Raw genomic sequence first — 23,702 nt, 5'->3', positions numbered from 1 at the left:
ATACGCGGGGAAGAAACCGGTCGTTGCAAAAAAAAGAAAAAAAAAGAAAAAGGAGAAAAAAGTGGGCGTGACTATTTAAAGACCCCCCTCCTTTCCCTTTCCTTCCTCCTCTTTGGCAGTGTTGACTTCTGCTCCTCCAATCCTGGCTGCTCCTCGCGGTCCCTGCCTGCCAGCCGCTGCATTCGACTTTTCTTTCATTTGCTTGGCGGACTCGGGAGAGAGGCGCTCCCCCGCTTCTTTCCACTCCCGCCGCGGCGGTTTCTGAGAGCGGGGAGCAGCTGCCTGCCGGGCAAGCCCCGGGAAGCTTTCTTCCTCTCTCTTCCCCCCCCCCCCGCCCCATCGTCCTGCCTTTCTCGCTCACCCTCTGATGTAGCCGTCCGCGGGGTTTCCTCGACCTCTTCTTCCCCCCCCCCGTTTTATTTTAATCCCGCCGCCGCCGCCTCCCTCTTTCGCAAAGTTGACATTCCAGGGACTCGGACCTCGCTTCGCTCCCGGAGCCACTTGGCGAAGCTTAAAGGAGAGACCGCCTGCTCCCACCTCCCGGGGAGCGGAAAAGCTGCTTCCTCGCCCTCCAAGCGAAAGAAGCCCGGAGAGCTGGAAGACGTCCTTTCTCCCACTTTCCGCTTCTCGTCCTCTCTTTTTCCGGGCATCCCATCCAGAAGCGAGACGGTTGGGATTGCAAACTCCTCTCGGTCCTCTCTCCCTTCTCCCGCCGCCGGTGCTGGGTCTGTGGATTCCGGCCGGGGTTTCTCCTCTATCCGTCAGCCAAAGAAGAGGAACGGAGCATCCTTCCCAGAGCGAGCCAGACGCTTCAACTCCGGCCTCCCGCAGCAGCAGCAGCAGCAACTCGAGATAAGCCAGCCCGAAACGGCCGTCTGCTGCCTCCTCGGAAGCTTTGCCGCAGCAGCTCCTTCTCCCCGCCGGCCTCCTTCTCCGCTCCTTCGGACCCTTCGCGCCAAAAGGAGGAAAGAAGAAAGTCCCAGAAAGGGAGAAGGCAGGGCGGGGGCAGAGCAGCCCTTTGCGAGGGGAGGGGAAGCCAGGACGGCGGAGCCGCCCATACCAGCGCTGGACGGGGGCAGGGCCGGTGCATGTCTCGCCTTAGGCTCCACACAGGACTCGCCGCCGTGAATGAGCGCCTCCCGCCTTCTCCTTCGCCGCCTGCTGCTGCAGTTGCCCGTCTCGTCGCTCAGCTCCCCCTATCGGGCCACTCAGGCTCCCTACTAAGGATCTCTCCTCGGGACCGGCTTTTTTTCGGCGGGGATCTCCTCAAGCCGCCTCGTTTCCCTTGTACTTTTCTCTTTGTGTGTGTCCTGTGACTTTCTGTGGTTCGTCCTTCCTCCTTTTCTTTTTCTTTCCTCCTCCTCCGCTTCTCTCGGTGTTTTCCTTTGTTCTTGTCCTTGTTTTTTTTTTTTGAAAAGACGCACACGCGCTCGCAGCTCCTCTGTCTACCACTTCGCCGTGTCTTGTGGCGGGGAGTGATGTTCCACGTGGAGATGTTGACGCTGGTCTTTCTGCTGCTCTGGACGTGCGTCTTCAGCCAAGATCCCAGCTCCAAAACGGTGGCCGATCGCTATGCCGTCTACTGGAACAGCACCAATCCCAGGTAAGGGAGGAAGACGGCGCACTTTTAGCACCGGCGCAGTCTTTGAGGGGTTTGGCACCGGCAGCATTGTCTGGGTCCGGTGCTTCTTTCAAAGGGGCGCTTCGGGGAAACGGGGAAACGGACGCTCCCAGCGGCTTTGCGGCCTCTAATACGCGTAAGTGGGTGTCGAGGGGGGGACGGAACACTTGTTTGTAAAAAAGAGAGCAAACTTTTTCTCGTAACAGTCAGCCCGGGCTGCTCTAAAAGGCATTGCCTTGGACCTGGCTTCTCTTGGTCATCCATATCGCTTCAGTGACGACTCCAGCTAATTTCCCCCTAATGACCTATTTGTACGGCCGGCAAATATATATATATCTTATTAGATCATCTGTAACTCGCCGGTAAATCACTCGTGAAAGCGAATATAGATGGGACTCGAAACGTCTTGAAAGGGCGTCCGGGCGCGCGCGTGTGTGCGCGCGATCCTGTGGAGGGCCGGTTTTGGTTATTTTCTGTTTGATAGGTAAAAATGTTATCAGGGAGAGAAAAAAAATCACGCTCGAGAAATTTTGAAGAGGCAGCGCAGCTTGAATTACCGCGGCGCTCTGAGATTATGTCAGTCTGAAGTGTGTTTAGGTTTAAAATATTAAGCTATGTTTATATTTGTAGTCGCCTTGGGCTGCTGCGGGGAGACTCTGGTTACACGTAACACCTGTTATGAGGTCTCCAGAAAGCAGAACTGTTGCTCTTCCTCCCCGGGCTCAGTTTCTTCTTTGTTTAACTAGGTTAGTCTGGAGTAAACTGTTTAAGTCAGACTAAAGGAATAAAGGGAACCACCTCCTGCCTTCCCCAAGGTTTTCAGGACTTTCAGATGATCCTGGGTCTTGGAGGCTTTCCACAGCAGAATGACTCATGCTGTCAAGAGTATGCATTCATGTGCAGTAGTAGTAGTTGCTGATGTTCTCACAGTGCAAAAGTAAAGTGTCCTGTCTGTAGCTAATGACTTCATGGTGATTTAGCATCATTTGCCAGGGAATGAAATTAAGGCTACTCCGCTATTGAATATATGCGCTTTGTGTCACTGAACAAAACAGCCTCAATATAAAATGTTCAGTTGACATTGTGTAAAAACAACTTTTATGTTGCTTGTTTGTTTTCTTTGCTTAAAAAATAACCAAGTGCGAGTACAAATAAAACTTTTTTGGGGGGGGTGTTTCTTAATTCTCCTTTAACAATTGAGTGTTACAGGAGAACACTAGAGTGAATCATGCAATTGGATTAGAAAGTTCTTTTAGGGAGTCTGTCTACCCCTGGCATTTTTCTTGTTTTTCACTAGCTGATAATAGCAATCCTTCCATTGCTTTTAGTGTATAAATAAGACACCTGAGTGTTGTGTCAGCTTGTTAACATGCAAAGAAGTTGTTCAAATCTACTTCAGTAGGATTTTTGTTTTGCTTTTCTTAAACCTTATTGGACTACTCTAGGTTTATGGATGTTTTTACCTTACGTTAGCTTTGTGCTATGGATTCAGAATACTGTAGCATATTGATTCTGTTGTTGTTGTAGGTAATGTTTTAAAATAGTTTAGTAGTGCTTGCCAAAAACTGTTTTACTGTGTTTGATGGTAGAGAGAAAGTAGACATTGCCAAAGTAAAAAAGAAAAGGTAAAAACTGTTTGTTTTTAAGTACATCAAGCTTAGCTGGCTGTTCATCAAGTTAATTTTAATGTATTGTTTTAAGTAAATTGTTTTAAGTAAAACAATACTTGAGGATTAGCAATGAATAATGTTCCTGTAAGTTAATTTCCTTGATAGTTACTGTTGCATTTCTAAACCCTGGCACACCTTCCCATCTTATTTTAAAAAAAAAAAACTAGTCAAAAATATTTCAACTAAAATCAGACAATTTTGTAATAGGTAGAGAGATCTGGGAGAATTTGTCTTTTTTTGAATGCTGAGTGTTATATCATAGAATAAAAGTAACATGCTGAAATATGCATTTGTCAAAGGTGGTGAAATAATAAACTGAATTTGCCCACTTTGCTTGTGAAAGCGGAAATGTTTGCTGCTTTGAATTTGACCAAATGACTTGCACATGTTGCTCCTTTGCTTAAATCAAAGCACAGTATTAAATGTTTTGTTTCTCTGCCTGTTGTGGTATCAATTAAAATGTAATGTAGTGCAGTACTTCAATATAAATAATCCCTAGGACAGTGAGGTCAGAACTTGAACATTTAAACCAATGAACCCAGAAACCAGTTGTATAAGTGAATACCTTTTTAATGACTGCAAAGAAACAGACATGTATATATGTATTTTAAAATACCAGAAAGTAGTGGGTTATAGAACTTTATCAAAGTAACATGTGGTTGATGGAGTGATACAATTCTCACCATATTGCTGTATTAAAATGTATGAACTAGATTTTCTGGTCTTAAATAGAATATGATAACATTATATATTTTTGCCATATTTGTTCATTCATTTGACCTACTACAAGTCTTTTTTAAGACAAATTCTAGAATTTAATACATTTAATACAATGTATGTTTTGTCATTGGAAGTTCAAAGCCCATAGTCTAATTCATCATGTGAGTTTTAATTAACATGAGAGATATTACTTGACAAGAAGACATTTACATCTTTTGATTCTTATACTGTTAGAATACTCTTCTATGAGGGCTTACTAGTTAAGCTAGAGTGATACATGGGGAATTACCTCTGAGTAAATATTCATAGTATTGCATTGTAAAATCCAAAGCCATTAAAAAATTAGGATATTGTGAATTAATTTGAATAAAAAAAGTTCATAAAAGGAAAAAAAAGTTTATGTAGAGATTTCTATAATAATTTTGAGTTTATAATGCACTTCTAATTAGAACGTTTACACAAATTTTATATACAGTTAATAGACAGAATTAGATAAAATAATGTAAATGGGACACTCCAATAGTCTTCTGAAATTTAAATGAGTGATTATTTACATTTTAATTAATTAAAAATAAAATAATGCTTTGCTTAAAAATAAATATATATACAAATATATGTAAAAATTGCTGACATTTTATTCTGAAATACCTTCGATTATATTTTGGAAATTATATTATGAATGCAAGTCAAGTATTGAAGAAATTATGACTAGATTTGTAATATCGTTAGATGCAGATTTATTCTTCAAAGTTTATTCTTCAAAGATATTCACAATTGTTAGTTCTTAAATGGGTTGCATGTGCTATGAAATATTTGAAAAATTCTTTTAAAGCTACAGTTGGCATAATAGAGATACTGTTAGGGATCATATGTGGTCCTTAAACTTTAAACACTTTGCACTGATGTTTATGACTGAGAAATCTAGATTTACATATTGAACGTAGAGCATCTAAATTCTATTTTCAGATCTTCCAAAGAGATAAGTTTGATACTTTTGAGTATTGAAATATATTTTACTGGATACTGTGTTTCTAGATTAGAGATACATTTTGAAAACTTGCAAATGCAGATATATTTTGAGCAGTATTTTGTAAAAATGTATTCATAATTCCATCAAGAATCTTTAAAAAAAGTATAGTCTTTCCATTTATATAATCAGATTAAAATGTAACATGTACGAAACCTATGGCCATTTAAGTGTTTCCAGAACAATATATGGACATGGGTTAAAGTAAAAAAAAAAAAATTCCTATGTACTAGAATGATATTATTAACATGCAGTACATTCCTGTGCATGTTTACTAGAAATTTCACCTTCAAGGGGATTTAGTCTCATATAACAATATTATCCATAGATTCATTAATAGTATTTATCACTATAATTCATCAAAGATGTGAAAAGAAATATGGAAGTATAAAATGACTCGTTCATCAACAGGAAGAAAACTGCTCTTCTTGTTAAAGATATGTTAAAAAGAGATTCAAAGATGACCACAAAGCTATAATAATGAGTGTTCTTGTGAAATGTTTGTCAGTGAACTTAATTAAACTTAAATATATTATTATATTGAGACTGTACCTATGCTTCATTGTATTAAGAACTTCAAGCTGAGTATGACCAAGCAGGCTACTTAGAATTATAACTTTTAATAAATTTCATGGTATATTAAAAGCGCTTAGTTCTTCATATTGAAAGGCCATTCATAATGATAATATCTTATTGCATGCATTTTTTCTGAATTTTGGATATCACTTAAAGTTCACGACTTAAGATCTTGAAATTCTGTATAGATAAGCAGATTACTCAAGAAGTTTTGTTCCAAATGGTGTAGAATTTTCCCCTAGAAATAAACAGCTGCACAATTGTAGTGTTATTTAAACATGTTTTAAATTTATTTTCATTTAATAAGAATATAATACGCTCTATAATTAAAAATACACATACTTTTAATAAAATATCACTGATTTTATTTCAGGCTTTCACAGCATAAAATATTGGCAATTAAAAGCTGATGATACCGGTCTCCAGTCCAGGGAATTTCCTATGATTAGAAGTGTACAGGAAAAAGCTTCAGAAGTACATTACAGACTATTTAGTTGGTCTGAAAATTGTTCTCTGTATGCAGTGCTTATCAGTACATACTCTAGCCTTTTGCTTTAGACATTATCCATTCAGTAGCTACATAGACGTTTACATTCATTAGTAAAAGTAAAGCAAATAAACACATCTCTACTTTTACAAATATTCTCTATAGATGTGTTTTAGAATGTAGGATATGGTGGCCTGTTTTATTGTTAGAGACAGCTAGATTTGTTCCTTACAAATTCTTTCTCTTCTTGCAGATCTAACAGTCTGCCAGCTCTGAAACAAATAGAATAAGTCCAACAGACATCCTGGGCTTTCTGCCTGTGTTGACTTGATGAGATGAATGTACACACAAGTACACAGGTGCTGACATTAAGGTTAGGGTGGGAAAAATGTTGTTGAGAGTAGTTGCCTAGTTATAGTTATACTCATACTTTTTAATTATACTGTTAAGTATTTTACATTTTTGTTTAGGAACTTGGAAAAGTTTTAAAAAGTATAATGATTTCGGTGTTTGTGTTTAATGAGAAAACTAAGCAATTCCTTTTACGATAGATCTGAGTTTATAGTTTGGCTTCAGCAGGCCTTTTAACTACTACTGATTACGCATTTTCCTTCCATAAATTATTATCCAATATGTAATAAAATACGTTCCTTGAAATAAAGATTATTTAATTAAAACTAAGAATGATCAGATCTTTTCTGTATAAGCTGATTATATTGTTTTGCAGAGTCAAATGCTTTGTTTTTATTAGTTTTCATTGAATTATTGTTCAGTGCAAACTAATGTTACAGTAGCAAAGTTTGTTTTTTCAGGCTTTTAAAACTCAAATATTGCTGAGAGCAATATAGTGGGATTATAAATCTTTTATCTTGTACATTTTATTCTAGTCTGTATATTCCATTTTGTAGCTGTAAGTTGTAAATGTTAGTTTTATTCAGTCTAGATTGCAGACCTATTATAAAGAATTTGAATATTTGAATATTACAACAACAAACCAATCAAATTAAATTCGTACATTAAACATGTTACTTTCCAACATCTAGATTATTAAATCATTTTTACAGCATTACAATTCTAGTGAGGCATATGCCTTTGAGAGCAGTTTCTTTGTGTGTGTGTGTATGTGTGTGCGCGTGCACACACATGTGCATATATTTCTTCCATTTATGTTCAAATCTGTAGTCATTCAGAAATTAAATGTCAAATTTATAAGACAAATGTTTTTGAAACCACTTTCTGCTGACCTTAGAGCTATTGATTTATCACCCAAATATAACACTCACCACATTCAATATTTCTTGTAGCTAGTCTTAAACTTGGGTATGATTCATACACATTATTCTAAAAGCCACTAGAGATAGACTGTGATTTTAAACAATTGCAAAACAAAGTCTATATTTCTTTCTTATAAAGAAAAGAGGGAGAGAGAGAGAGAGAGGGAGAGGGAGAGAGAGACAGACTGACTAAGGACCATTGCTAATTAAAATATACCTTGTACTGAAGAAGTTGATTTTGTAGCTAGTGCTGCATTAATCATGTAAATATAATGAGGTATTTGGTTTGATTACCAAAGAGATCCTCTGTATATCTGAGTTTATAGATCAGTGAAAATGCCCTATGAAATCCTGATTTTTCAGTCATGTGGGAAAATGTGATCAAGTTTTAAAATGTTATTAATAAATGCAGAAAATAAAAACTTGCTTATCATTCTTGTAACTAAAATACATTGTCCTCAGTACCTATGTGCTGCTTGTATAGCTTCGTAGGCAGAACAGAGTGGAGAAAAATGGGCTAGGTAAGAAACAAAGCCATATATCACTTAATTAAAAAAACAAAAGATCACCAACATATATTTAAATTGTATATGCTTGTGGTCGTATTGACTGTGTATACTGGATAAACTTGGCTCAGATGCTCCGACACTAAAGCTTTTCTGCATTCTCCAGTTACAAATATTACATACGTACAAGAATTGTTCAGAGTGCAAATTCTGTTTTTAATGATCTGCAATAACTGAGCAATACCTTCCAATTATTTCTGACTCTATCCAGGGTTAGAATATGCCACCGTATAAATGAAAAACCGTAAAATTTTTTGCCTACAAATACTTTCAAAAAAAGAGTTGTTTTTTTTTTAAAAAAAATAAGCATTTTGGTATGTGGTAAATCTCAAACTGCATGTGTGTATATGTGTGTATAAAATTTATATTCCACCCAATTTGCCATTGAGAGCAACTATTAGCACATTCATGCATCCATTTGTAAATGTACAAATCGTTCTGGCAAAGAATTGTGTTACTAATCCTTTGATTCCATTTCCAAGAGTAGTTTTCATCTAATTTATTTGTAGTAAATAATTGAATTTTTGAATCTAGTTTATTATGAGTAACAAAAATAGAGAGAAATACAGCAAATGACATATTTAATATTTCATATCAAATCCTAAACTATTGTAGATGTATAAGACTAAAAATGCTATTATAATTTTTATATAAATAAAATGAACGTTCTTTCAAGGGCCCCAGAAAATATTCATGCAGACAAACTATAGTGATGAATCTAATTTTATAAATTTCATTTTCTGTCACTGAAGAACTTAGTTTTTGGTTAGAAATGTGGCTTTAATCAGCTTTTTAACTTATATTTTTACATTGCTACATATTATGTGAGTGAACTAGGCCTATTTTTTAATGCTAAGCAAACATTAAAAATTATAAAATGGTCATAAAATAACATTTCTTTTCCAATCCATTTCTAGTCAGATCTGTTTGCTCAGTAAACGTAACACCCATTTCATTGAATGCTTATAGATTGAAATATGATTCAGATGAACAATATCTGAAAATGGGATTTAACTTAATGTATATGCATTCCCATAGGGTGGGGAAGACCATTTTTGCCAGTTTTTTCTGTCCCCAGACCTTTAGATTACTACTAGGTGTTGGTGAAAGATGGAAGAGGAAGGAGAAATTTGTGAAAAGCTTCTTGTTTTCTTTAAAGATTCTACTGTATGTGTGTGTGTGTGTGTGTTATATATGCATACATACATACATACACACACACACACACACATATATATATATGAAAGACATATATATTTTAGACCTACCAGTTTTAGAATTATTAAAAGTTTTATAATCTCTTATATGCGTGCGCTACCAACAAATGGTTCAGATTATAATAATGCTTTTTTAACATATGAAATAATCTCTTTTCTGTATTTTTAATTTAAAGCATTCTAAATTTTGATATAAATGACATAACTGAATGAATGAATGAATACATAAAAATAGATTGATAATAAATAGATACATAAACAAACTACCCATACTGTATACAGGATGTATCAAAAGCCCCTCTAAACCAATCAAAATATTTTCTTAATATTTTTTTCAGAGAAAAGGAACATTCATAGGCCATGTATCAAGCAAAAAAAATACTTAAAACAAAATGGCAACCAATTAGTACTTTTAATATAATTTATATAATAACAGCTGAATACATCTAAATATATATCGCACATAGTTTTTTTATTTTAAATTTCAAGATGTTCAGTTGACCGCTAAGTCAAAAAGTAGCGTTTATAAATCCTGTAATTGGAAATTGTGGTATATAATGCTAAAATATTTCAAAGAAGGGTTACTTATGTTGTGAGTAAAGTAAAATGTACATTTGAAAGTTTCCAATTAAGGTGAAACAGTTCTTCAATTAATTTGGAAAGCTACTCCACAATTTATTGTTAGAAATAGTTTTAACAAAGGTAAGTTAGTGACAAAATATGTCATTAGTATAACTTTTGTCTTAAAAACCCTATACATTTCTCATACTTATAGAAATAATAGTATTTTGTAACAAGTGAGTATAGAATGTAGGGTTTATTTATATAATACTTTTTGTAAAGAGGTATTAGTTTGAAAGTAATGATCTGAAACATAAGTAAAACTTAAAGTGAAATATAAGTAAAACACAAAAATGCCGTCAAGTTTTAATTCTACATCTGCTTAGATGGGAGAAACACAATGAATTCATGATTGCATACTTATAAATGGACCAATGTAAGGTTGTACTGTAAATGAAGACTTGCATATCCTTCGGAATATGATTTGGAAGAAGGGCGTTGGAATTTGGGATTGCGCAACAACACCTCTTTGCTATAATTTCAAGCATCTTGGGTTTTTTAAGGCTTTGTAATGGAGCTTTAAGAAATTCATTCATTAAAATTTTATGTGACTCCCGTAAACATTTTTTTTTCATTGATGTGTGAAAATATATATGTTGCTTTATTTATTAGCAGAAAGGTACTGTGCAAGCATAAGCTCTGAAATATTTCTTCCAAGTCATAGTTCTAAACCAAAAAATGGCAAACTATATCATTTGTTCGTTCGTTCGTTCGTTCGTTCGTTCGTTCATTCATTCATTCATTCATTCATTCATTCATTCATTCATTCATTCATTCATTCATTCATTCATTCAATTTCTACCCGACTCAATCAAGTGACTGAGCCGTAAATTCTAAAATTCTAAAAATAATAAAAGTAATAAAGCAATAATGTAATTTGTTTGTTCCTAGCCATGTTAGAATTCTAGGGCAGTTCGTCAAAGAAAACCTTTGTAGAATAATTTTATTTATTGGTGAAAACAAGGATTCATAATATTTACAAGAAAAAGTATTTGTTGCTTTGCTTCATATATTTTGTTAAAAAATGAAATTTTTGGAAACTGATATCAGTTTTTTGTCTGTGTGCATTTAAAATTTTGTTAAATGCATTTATTATTGGTAAATTCATTCAAATCAGGCAAGCCAAGAACATTTCCATGCAAGGCAACATCATTCTTTATTTGTTTACTCTTGTTGGTTCAGTGCATTTTGCCATTCTTTAGCAACTTGGCTTATTAAAAATTAGTGATCCATCACTAAGAGGGATACAGTAGTAGTGTTGCTTCTTAGAGGAATTTTGTGCCAAGCAACAAGAAATAATAGCAATACAAGAGCTGCCAAACACGTGCCTTCTATTTCCTAATTAGGCAACAACTAGAGGAACTGACATTGTAGGAAGAGGCAGTTTCTTCTACATATCGAATAAAAAATACAGAAAGGAAACAAAAGGAAGATAACAGTCAAGTATTAGCTACCACTGTTTATAAGACTTTTCCATCAGTTCAGTCTGAAAAGCAGAATAGATCTTTGGGTTTATAAAATAAAGGTTAGTGATGCTTTCAGTTACTCAAACATATTAATAAGCAACAGCTTCAGCAAAACATAAGGACGAAAGATATAGTCCCTTCCTCCCAATTATGTGAGCAATGACATATGTAAAGTAAAGCAACATATCAATATTTCTGCTAGCCATGGTTGCCAATAAACTCCTGGCACAGACTTTATCACAGTTGTGGTGCCATAATTAGCACATTTTCTTAATATGTACAGTGGGAAAGGCAAGAGTTACAACTGTCATGGGATTTTTCTTTTAATCCTATTACATTGCTAGTATTTTTGTTTGGCATTTAAGAAAAAAAAAATCTAAGATGGAAAACATGTAGATTGTATTTTTTAAAAAGCTGTTAAGAAAAAATAATCATATGATTTATAGTTTCTAGTTCAGTGTTTCTCAACCTTGGCAACTTGAAGATGTCCGGACTTCAACTCCCAGAATTCCCCAGCCAGCATTCGCTGGTTGGGGAATTCTGGGAGTTGAAGTCCGGACATCTTCAAGTTGCCAAGGTTGAGAAACACTGTTCTAGTTATTTATGTATTTACTCAGATTTGTACGTTACCTCATTCTATAGAATCTAGGTATATATTACAGGTACAATAAAGATGTGAAACTGAAAACAATCTATATTAAAATGAAATAGTAATCAAAACATTGAATCATCCATTTCCATATATCAGCCTAACTAATCAACCACTGCATAGCATAACATTATTTCTAGAAGGTTTTGTAGAAGAGAAGCATTTAACTTTTTTTTTCTCTATGTCATAGGGAGTAAGTCACCTTGATTTGGGGGTGCAAATTATACCAAATCTGTCTTGTTTCTGAGGTCCCACTTATCTATTTTTCTTAATTAGGAACTCTCAGCGGTCCCCAGTTTTAATTTAAATTTAATCAGGGTAGTTGGACACAAAGATATTGTGGACCCAACCAATTTAAGATATTACAAGGAATCACCAGTACCTAGAATAACTTGATTAATGCAGCTCCCTGTGTAGAGGTATTAGATGACTTTGCCAACTTCTAACTGATACAGTAGCTGTTTTCTTCTCCAGTTGCAGCATCAGAGTGGCCTTTGTTTTTTAATCAAATTATGGTAATTTTTGAATGATAACTTAATGGTATTTTCTTCTCTGTGTGTATCAAGTCAGTTATACTTTCTATTTTATTTATAAATATACAAAAACATACTTCAATCTCATAGCTGTGAGGAAGTAGCATCGAATTCTGAGGGCTAAATCAAAACGTTGCTTAGTTTACTAATCATGCAATTGTAAATTGTTTTTTTCCATATCAGAATTCAGGAATGTTGGCATCCATGTAACACATGCAGTATTACATGCATGTAAGAGACTGTCTTCTTCTTTCCACCACACAGAATTAGATTCCCTTCAGTTTTAGCAGGGTTTTGAGTAAGCTTCGATATATGCTGAACCTTTAGAAGACGTGTTTTGGAAAACGCACCATTAATACAATAAAGCTCTTTTAATGCTCTTGTACCAATTCTATCTCTTTCCACGCATGTTGTAAAGGATTGCACTGTGATATTTTTACAGATTGCTGAAACAGTTACAATCCTTAATTAAATGTTTATCTATTTATTTAGCTAAGTCCATTTATTTGATATCTGCTTATCTAAGATTTAAAAAAGTATTTATTTTAATGGAACTTACTTTTGCATTGTTATGTATCGGATTCAGACAATGTATCCATGTATCGGCCAGTTCATTTTATTTTCCAGCTGCAGGCTTTATGTAATATGAAATACCAGCATAAGAGGCCAGTGTGACTTGTGTTTGTTGATCGCTGATTTTCTGGGTGTACAAATTGCCGTTGTAGAAAAATAGGTAGGACAATAAAACCCAGAAACATCCAGAGTCTTTTACGTTTTCTCCATACAAAATGTTATTTTGTAATTGAACTCTTTATTTTCAAAGGTAAGATACCTGCAGAACAATATTTGCATGTACATAGGAATTTAGCTATATTTTTGGTAATAAAATAAATAATTTGCATAAATTTACTTAATATATTTTATCTCCTATTTTAATTATTGACTGCTACATTTATTATGTTTCTTAATTAAAAACTTTTTTGCAAAAGATTATTTTATATAGTATAAATGTGCTAATCTCATACTATAATACATTCTATAATACAGTAATTCATTCATTTTGTTTCAACAGATTAACAGAATTATTATTTTAAAGTCTATAGCTAAATAGCTGCTTTGGGTATGTGCAAGTTCCAAATCCCAAAATAAATTCATTAACAGTATGAAATAAGTAATCAGTGAAAACGTAAACAAGTTGGGATTTTATAAACTTAACATTGAAATCCTAGGCATGTTTAAGCAAAACAAATTCCTATTGTTTTCAGATGAGATTCACTTTCTAGTAAACATGTTTAGAATTTCAACCCATTTTAACTGCTTCCACATTGCAGACATTATATGAAAACAACACCAGTTAAATCAGCTTAGTTTTTGTATAAATTTGGTTTGCATTTGGAAAGTTATTTGTTAAAATAAATAACTGTTCTGATTGCATGGACAATATGAGATCTAACGTTTTAAAACTGGTGTTTTTACAATACAGATTAAGAACTTTTGTGCTTGCAAATTGGATATTTAACAGATTCTCCCTTGGAATACATAGGTATTTTTAAAAAAATGCAAACTGAGTTAATAGGGATTGAAATCCATGCCATGTCTTAAAATAGCCTTCACATGATAAGATTTGATCTGGATTACATTTTCCATACTTAAATTTAAAAATATGCAGTTGTACTTCATAAACAAAAAGCAATATTCAGTTTGACCTTAAACTGTTTGTTGCAAGCGTAAAACGCTAGAATAGAAATTATTCTTAATTAAAAATAAACAAATATATTTCTTAAATATTTTACACATTTTGGTACCAAGCCCGTGTATACGTAACTCCAATTACGTACATAAAATGTTGAGGATGACATGGAGTATATGAGGAGGAGTATATGGAGTAAATGATTTATATACTTTCATTTTTATCATCTTCTAAATTGGGATTAGCATTGCTGGAACCCTCTGAAATTGGTACAAAATTGGTGCAGTTGCTGTATAATAGCACTGGATTTTGATAAGAAAACAAACAATAATTTTAAAAAATCTGATGTATTAAGCTTTGAATAAGATTTGGATAAATGTTTATAAAGCTCCCAAGTTCACAAGCGAACAAAGTCCCAATCTTCAAAACAATCTCTTCTTTTTGTATTAATTTAAAGAAAAGAAAAGAAAAGAAAAACTTGGACATTGATTGCCAAAAAGTTGCAAAAGCAATTCTGAAGGGAATAATTTTGCACATATTTTCCCTTTTGGTTCAATAATCATTAAGTTCCAAAAATATATATAAGATGGTAGAATCAGTACTGGAAGCTAGTGCTCTTCAGTGCATAGTTTGGGAATTGCTTTGTATTTTCTAAAAATTAAGATAGTAAAATAGAGTAGAACAGAAAGCCTATGGGCTACCATTATTCAAAATAGGATGTAACCCAATTTTTAAAAAGCTGATTTAATGCAATCTTATAGTCATCCCTGACAGCCTTCACTATTAATAACTAAAAAGCACTGTGTTAATGTATTTATTTATTATTCTTTTGCTGCTAGGTCTGGTAATCATCTTGTTTTATAATTTACATACATATGTACATACATAAAATTATCCCTCCTCCTTAAGCAATAAATATTGCATAGTGCATATTTGGGCCTAAAGTATAATTGTGGCTATTGAACAAATATTGCTACAATTATTTTATGATGAAAATTATATAGTATGCTATCAGAGGATTTATTATGTCACATACTATAAAACAATTCTCATTATAGAAATTAAGCAATTCTTAAATACTATTTTATATTATTAAATAAAGAAATAGTTCATAGGTTAAGCAATTTCTTTCTTATTATCCAATACCTAAGCCAATATTTCTAATTTCAGGAGGGATTTTGCACTAATATACTTATTGGTTAAACGGTTGTTTGCTGATGGACTAATTAGTGTTTAGGTGAATAGATAGGTGAATTGGTTTTACCTTCTTACCTAGGGAAGGTGTTTTTCAAGTAATTAAAAATTTCTTAAAAAAGAAAAGTGCAGGTGAAGAATTTACTATGTTAGATCTTTCTCCATTAATCTTGAAAGTATTCCTTCACCATTGATAGCTGGTATAGAGTTAAAGTTGTAAGTTCTTGAGATCTTTGATATTAGGTATGCTCAATTCAGAAAAGATCTGAACTTTTCAGTAACTTCAGTGCATAGATACACCTAAAAAGGATATTTGAACATCTCTCAATGCCTTTAATAATTATAAAACCCAGCGCCATGAATTACAATCCTTTTTATTTATTATTTATTTAATATTAATTAATTTATTGTTGTAGCAGACTTATTTATTTTATTTTCTGCAATATCAGAACAATGTGAAAATTATACAGGTTAAATTGTGTAGAATTTAAAGCACATTCTTTTTAATGGGATTTCCAAGGCATATGGGGCTGGATAATTTGAGGAACAGCGTCTCTCCAAATATTTCTATCCATAATATTAGGCCTGGCAGAAAAGTCATGATCTGGATCCCCTCTACTTCAGAATGTAGTCTGACAGCGCCCAGGGAAAAAAAAACCATTTCTGATGTGACTTCTTTCTTTGGAACATTCTCCTCCTCCTGAGATTAGATTGACCCTGACCCTGCTTACTTTTCACAAGGCTTAAATACATGGTTCTGTCACTAAGCTTGGAAATTTGGATCTGTAATAGACCCTTTAGAAGAATTGGATTAATTGCTATTGCTATTTTTTTGTTTCTTAGCTGCTGATTGCATTTGTATGGTTTTTATATTGTATTTTTGTTTTCATATGATTTTTAATACTTACAATTGTCCGTAGGCATGCATTTGAGATGGACGGCTATGTAAGTTGAAATAATAAATGATTTTCTGATAAAAATATAAAAGTTTCATATTTCATAAATCATAAGGTGATTTGTTTTAACATTTGATTTTTTTAGTAACTTTATAAGGTTCCTGCATCATAGCATTTTCTTACAATTAGACTTTTATCCCCAGTAAAATATATAACATATTCAATTAGTATGCTATTATAGAAAGGATATGTATCCAATTTTTCTCTATAGCCACATATTACTTGTGTTATTCCTATGCATTATAAGAGTAATATGTTCAAATTTTAGATCAATTGTTCAAGGTGATTTCTTCTATAAACTTTGGCAGTTTGGTATTTTAATCTGTTTGGCAAAGTTACCTAATTAAAAAAAATAATTAAATAATCATTTAATTTATTTATGTTATCATTCGAATAATTACCTAAATCTTCCATTTCATTGTCCATCCCCCTTTTTTTATACCTCTCCCCTTATTTTTTTCCTGAACCTTTTTCTTCATTGGTGATTTGTCTATATTTTGTTTATATTTTCATTTACAATAAGATACATTAATCTTAGATCTAATTATATATTCTCCTTGGGGGTATTTGTATACCAAATCTAAACTGCTGCAAAATACTGACAGGGTCTGTGAGCTAAATTCTTTTCATATATATGTTCAACTATTTAAAAAGCCAATTGCTTTTCCTTAGTCACACATCACAGCCAAGATTGAAGTATGCATCTGTTAGGAAAAAGTAATGGTGGACATAAAACACCGAACACGGTTGAATTCCATTCTACTCTATTGAGAAGAAATGGATATCAGCATTAAGAAGGGTAATAACTTATAATCCACTTTTGAAACTTTGAATGCTTTAGAAATAGATTACTCTTTCTGTAATGGAATATAAATATGTATCTAAATTTGTGGCCTATCTCACATTTTTGACTTTCTTTAGTAAGTGGCAGCTTACGTTTCTCATGATGAAGGATCAGAAATAGGAAAATTGAAGAATAACCTGGAAGAATGCACTGGAATGATACCGCCTCTTCCCATCCCATAAACAACAGGCTGACACAGCCTACCCTTTAGAAAAGCTATAAGACCTACCCAATAGGTGCTTTCTCCAAAAGACAACTGGAGTTTCTTGATTTTTTTCTTTGAAAATATTTCGATTCTTATCCAAGAAGTTTCTTCAGTTCTAACTGATTTGTAGGGAAGAAAAAAAGCACAAGAAAGTCCTGTTGCCTTCCTTTTGGAAAAATCACCTTTTCCCATCAATCATCCATCAATCATGACATGGATGATTGAGAAACTCTAGACTGTTTAGACCTGTTTTTTCCCACAGGCATTTGGATCCAATTGAGTGGAGTCCACTTTTGATTGTTTCATTATTGTGCCAAAATAGTACAGGTTTGGGGGAAGGAAGAATTTTTCTGCTTCCCCTTATCATCATATAATCTAGATTGCTATCTAGCTGCATTTATCACATTAAAAAAAGTTTTATTCTCTGATTTACAGTGTTTTCTATAGTTGCAATCTTACATTGATAGTACCTTTTGCCTTTTAGTTCAGCTCATTCGTAGAATGTTAACATAAAATAATTACCTTTCCGCTGTATTTATTTAAAGGAGAATATTGCATGTATGAAATTGGTTTGTGTTTAATAAATGAAGTTGAGATACACGTAATAACTATACATTGATCTTTTTCAGTTGTACATTTGAGTATTTCTAATCATGTACATGCATAAACAAATACTGGTAAAGAAATCATCTTGAAGTGATAAAACATAGAACTCTAGTGCTAGTTTTTATTCTGCTTAAAATAATACTTTGACTTAATGTTAACACAGCTTTCTAAGGTGCAATATTAAGTACTTTTTGTATTACTACAAAGCGTGAAAAATTACAGTATTCCAAACCATGAATGTTTTTAAACAATATTTTATATGGCTTATTAGTTATCTAGTTATTAGTTATCTTGAGTATATTGTGGGCTAGTTGCTTTTCTTCATAAAAATAAAATAAAAACATGGAATGAATTGAATTTATTATAGAAATCAGATTTAAATAGCCTATGTTTTGATTATAAACTCTACAAAGAAAATCAACAAATAATACAAGTATTATGGGTGCTTATTAGCAATAGCAATAGCAGTAGACTTATATACCGCTTCATGGGCCTTTCAGGCCTCTCTAAGCGGTTTACAGAGAGTCAGCATATTGCCCCCAACAATCTGGGTCCTCATTTTACCCACCTCGGAAGGATGGAAGGCTGAGTCAACCCTGAGCATGCTTAATGTCAACCATTAAGCATGAAAATTGTGGTAAGGTATTTGAAAGCATGTTGAAGCAGTTTGGAATTACTCAACCAGCAGTAGTTTCAATTTCAGATTATTTTAATCAGCTCCCTGAATTAATCAAAATAGATCATATAGTTTTCCTGTGAAATTTAACTTTGTTAAATTAGTTTGCTGAAAATGTCGATGATAATGAATTATAAAAAAGATAGGACACATTATTTCAAGTAACCTATATATGGGTGTATTAAATAATACACCCATAAAATAATAAATATGAACAAAGGTAATTATGCCTTTGAATAGCATATTTATTTAATTCAGTCATTTGTTTAATATTATTTAATACAGTTGTGCATGCTTTGAAAACTAATAGTATTTTGTATTAGACAGTGCAGCATCTCTCTTCTCTTCATTAAAGTGACCTAGTCCTTTTTAGCTTCTTCATAAGTCTTAAAATAGATAGCATTCTTGAAAGGAAATTAACCAAAAACATTAGTGTGAGTCTTCAAGCAGCAGAATACCAAGAACTCTGTCTGTCTGTCCATCATATATCTATCACATTAATATAACCACCAATCTTACTAAAAGGATGGTATACAAGAAGGAAATAAAACCAGAAAAAAATAATAATGCTAAAATATACGTGATTATTATTGAAAAAAATATTTATCAAAAATTAAAACATTCAAATTTCACAGAATGAGTAAAATTTATAATTGGTAATTTAATTTAAAAATGGATAAATTGCATGTCATGAAGTTTATATCCATTGATCTCCGGGACTACTTGATAAAGTGGCATAATCAACCTCTTGTACCAAGTGAAAACAGTGTCTTAGCTAATTTGTTAAGTTAGCCAGTTGTATGCAAAATATACCAGAAGTCACATTATGATAGAAAATTCTGGAATACATTTTCATTTACAAAGGTTTTCTTTTTACATGGCATAGAAAAGCTTAAAGATTTGGCTAAGAATAGAAACCTCTAAAGGTATTTCATTACAGTTTGTTAAAAAATAAGTGAGATAAGTTAATAAATTAGTAATACGTGAAAGAAACCCTGACTTCATAATAGGTTACATGAAACTCAGTGTGTGTGTGTGTGTGTGTGTGTGTGTGTGTATTAGTGCAGCAGAGAAACATACAGTAGCTCTTGGACAAAGATTTGCTTGAAGGAAGAATTACAGTTGTGCAAAAATAGCTAGGGCTTATGTACAATATTAGTAATATGTTACTCTGCAATCAATATATCTTGAAATATCTTCACAAATGTTTTTGCTTTCAATACAAACTGATTTTACTCTAATTGACTAGCTTTTACAATAGATCCCTTAAGGACTATAGTATTACAATTTTTTTTCTACTTGGAAAATTAATCCTATTGAACTCATGAGTAATGACTGTACAAAGTTGAATTGCCTTTCTGTGATGGTGGTTTGAGAAATAATTAATATACCTGCTGCTTATTTTACTGGAGGACCATAGTAAATGACCAACCAAATGTTTTTAACAAATTGAATTAGAATATAGTTTTCAAACAGAATGCTGCAGTACTTTAGAATCAAAGGCAAAAAAGTCGATTGGAAGAAATAGGACCTTGCATTGATTTACTTATCTTCATCTTCTCAAACCAAACGTATCTTTTCTTGGGAATTGCATCAGCGCTGTTGAGTTCCATCAGATGCAGTAATCCCAGCTTCTTTGAGTTGCATGAGTGTCCTGTGTGCTCCAAGGTTCTTTTTTGCGTTGAATACAAAGGGGCTTCACATAGTTATTTAGGACCCTATCTAATTGAAAGAACTATTCTTAGCTTCCATTTATCTATCTATGCCTTGCGTCCTGCTTATTGTTTGAAAAGGATTTTTTTTCTTTCTTTCTTTCTTTCTTTCTTTCTTTCTTTCTTTCTTTCTTTCTTTCTTTCTCTCTCTCTCTCTTTTGCTCTCTCTCTCTCTCTCCTCTTTTTTTCTATAGTTTGGTAGCTTAAAAACGTATATACAAAAACTCATGTAGTTTGGGGTGGTTAAATCCTTTCATGAAAGTTAATATAAGATAAAGGAGTGTTACAATGTAATGTTTGTCTAAAGAATTTGATCCAAGGTGTCCATCTGTTTCTAATGGAGGGTGACAAGGAAGGTTTTAAGAAGTCATCCTATTCATTGTTTCCATATACAAAAGCCTTCTGCCCGCATCGTTCAACTTTCTGCACCTCTTCTGAGGAACCATGAGCAAAGTGCTGAATGTTTATTAATCAACTCTCACAAATGAAAAGCCTTCTAAAAAAAAAAAAGTAAGAGTGTTTTTATGTTTTAAATTGTTTTTGCATAAACACATTTTAGGTGTCTTGTGTGTGTTTAGGGAAACTTCAGATTCAGTTTGGATTTTGGGTTGGTCACGATCTGTTCTTTCCAATTCACTTCGTTTTAGGCTTTCCATCTCAATATGTTAATGAGATATTTTAAAAATACAAAGAAGATTGAACAAGAGCGTGTGTTTTGTGTTCTGTGAGGAAAAGGAAAACAGCAGGGAGAGGAATACCTTTTGGGAACTGAGGCAAGGAAACCTAAGCTGATAAAACATGACTCTTCTCCCCCTACTCCCTCCCCAAGGGAAGTTGTTTGGATAACTTGCCCTTTTCTAAATTCTTTTCTCTTTCTGTAGCCCTTTCCTCTTTTCTCTCTCTTGTCAAGCCCACTTCATAAACGGTAGCAGCTGGAGATCTTTTTAGTGGCATTCAGGGATTACTGCCCTTCAGGATTTTAATAAGCTCCTATGCTTGAAATGTCTGTAAGGGTGCTCTCTGAGACAATTACCATTCAGGACCAAGAACTGAGGACCCTTCAGAGGCCCAGATGGTTGTGGTTCTGCATGTGAGCAGATAGTATTCCAAGAACAAGAGCTCACTGGAGCAAAAAAGGGGAGGGAAGTGAGGGACTAAGGAAATAGAGAATGAAATAATGTGCGTGTATATGTGTATATACTTAGATTCATCATGTAGCAAGGTTTTGTACATAATCAAACATAAAGCTCTATAACATAAAGAAAAAAAAATTAAGACTGTTAAGTATATTAAATAATTCTAATGCTTATTAAGTGTTCAATATGCTGTTTACAAATTGAATTACAGAACTTTAGAATTTTTTGTCATTTTAGTTCTAATTGAGAAGACTACTTTACTAAAGTCTTAACTACAACAAAGAGGAAAGAAAGAAAAAAAGAAAGAAAGAAAGAAAAAGAAAGAAAGAAAGAAACTATAGAACACTGCCCAGGATACATGGAATTGTACTGATAGTCCTTTTATATAAGAAAATATGCTGAGGAATGATTTTTAAAATCTAGAATACTGTGCAGTTTTAGAAAAATAATATGGCTTTGAGAAAAAAGGCAATCTTAAAAGGGTGGATATTTTTGCTATGCCATTTTGAAAAACAGATTCTTGTGAAACATTTCAAAAGTTGTCTACTCTAGATCACTTATCTTATTGTCTACACTCCTATGACTATTGGCCATTTATCATTTTAGCCACATGTTGCCACATAAGAAGTGAAGACTCATTAACTAACAACCGTTCACCCTCTGGCTTGACAGATGTCATCTTTTTAATTTTTGTACTTTTTGCCATTAAAAAATTAGCTCTGTTAAATAAAATTAGTATTTGAGACACATAACTAAGATAGACTTGTTGGACTTGAGTGTCATGATATACATTTGTTATATTGAAGTATAATAACGGAAATACATTTACATATTGCAAAAGAGTACAGAAAAAAAAATCTGAAGACTAGATGCTGTTCTATAGGTTTTAAATATTGCGTTCTGTGGATCATACAAAATGGATTCCTGACATACATTCATTTAATTAAAATATCTGATCTTATAATTTTGTAATTTTGTAACTTTCGTTATTGTACTAAGGTGAATTGTTTAATACAATTATTCAATCCTATCAAAATACTGTAATGTTATATGCTGTTTATTCCCACTGAATTGTACGTACTTAAAAACTTTCTCATGAAAGTTGGTGTGCCAGATACCAACAATTGAAGCAAGTCTAGTGATATAACTTTTGCTACTTTAGCATGGGTTACAAAGTTGATGTGATATAAGAATGATCTTAGATGATTTGTAAAAAAATAAGCATACCCAGTTCCGTTAATGCTGGAAAGAAAGACCAGCAGGATAGCCAAGAAAGTGTGGGCTAGTTTGAAAATTATTATTTTTAAAATTCAAAAGAATGCAGTGACAAATTCCTCCCTATTTCATTATAAATCAAGCTCAGTACATTTACTACTTATTAGAATTAGGATTCTGTGTATTATTAGATGTTGTATTTGCTAGTCAACAAAATATCCTTTTTTCTTACATTTATGTAAGGATGTACCTATTTTTTGCTTATTTGCAATGAAATATATTTTAATCAACCCAAATTTTAGATTAACTGGAATTTTGGAAATCAGGCTTTACGTGAAAAAGGATAAAGAATAAGAGAAATTGAAGTCCTTTGCATCTAATTGAAGTCCTGATCCTTTGATGTCTAATGAAAAAGTATCGGTTATGCTTTATCTTCATCCTAGCTTATTTATTATATTGTAACTCAAATAATAATATTATGATGGTAAAATGCAGATAATTTGTAATTAAGCCAAAGTTAACAACAACAATAACTTAGCGTACTATAAAATTATGAATTCAACTTTATGGGATTTTTTTTGCTGTCAAAATCTGCAATTATTTTAGAAATTCTGATTGATTGATTGATTTATTCAGTTTGTATGCCACCCTATTCCCGAGAGACTCAGGGCGGCTAACAATCAAAAAGGGAGAGGGGTACAGAATAAAAATAAAAAGACAAACACATTTAAAAAACAACAGTCATAACCTATAATATAACCAATAATTCAATCAAAATTCAACAGCCCCAGGCCTGCCAAGTCTTAATTGCTTTGCGGAAAGCCGGAAGGGTGGTGAGGGTCCGGATCTCAACGGGGAGATCGGATTTCTGGAAAGTTGGAGAACCTATATATCTGTCGCACAGAGAAAAAAACCAAATTACGTGCAATTCTATACTTGTCTGAAGTATAGCCATCTTATTCAGGAGGCATACTTTTTCATTTAATCTAGATTTTGTTGCAAAATAAATTATATATTTATTATAAATTATTGTTCAATTTT

At 33.3% G+C, this 23,702-nt stretch overlaps 1 protein-coding gene across 2 annotated transcripts in view; it reads left to right on the top strand.

Moving 5' to 3' along the window:
- The first annotated feature begins 472 nt into the window (after positions 1 to 472).
- The window catches only part of EFNA5 (ephrin A5), a 210,313-nt gene continuing 187,083 nt past the window's right edge, over positions 473 to 23,702 (top strand). Inside the window, exon 1 of one of the 2 annotated variants that reach the window (XM_087715783.1) lies at positions 473 to 1,603. In XM_087715783.1, coding sequence (XP_087571909.1) covers positions 1,479 to 1,603 — 125 coding nt within the window. In that variant the 5' untranslated portion in view covers positions 473 to 1,478. The remainder of the gene's footprint in view (positions 1,604 to 23,702) is intronic. The other variant, XM_087715781.1, reaches the window with a different exon arrangement.

The sequence above is a fragment of the Thamnophis sirtalis genome, unplaced genomic scaffold (assembly GCF_051295495.1).
Source record: "Thamnophis sirtalis isolate CommonGarterSnake01/CBP01778 unplaced genomic scaffold, rThaSir2_p1.2 scaffold_5, whole genome shotgun sequence".
Classification (NCBI taxonomy): domain Eukaryota; kingdom Metazoa; phylum Chordata; class Lepidosauria; order Squamata; family Natricidae; genus Thamnophis; species Thamnophis sirtalis.
Note: the sequence above shows the minus strand (reverse complement) of the source record. Positions and strands in the feature narration are given on the sequence as shown.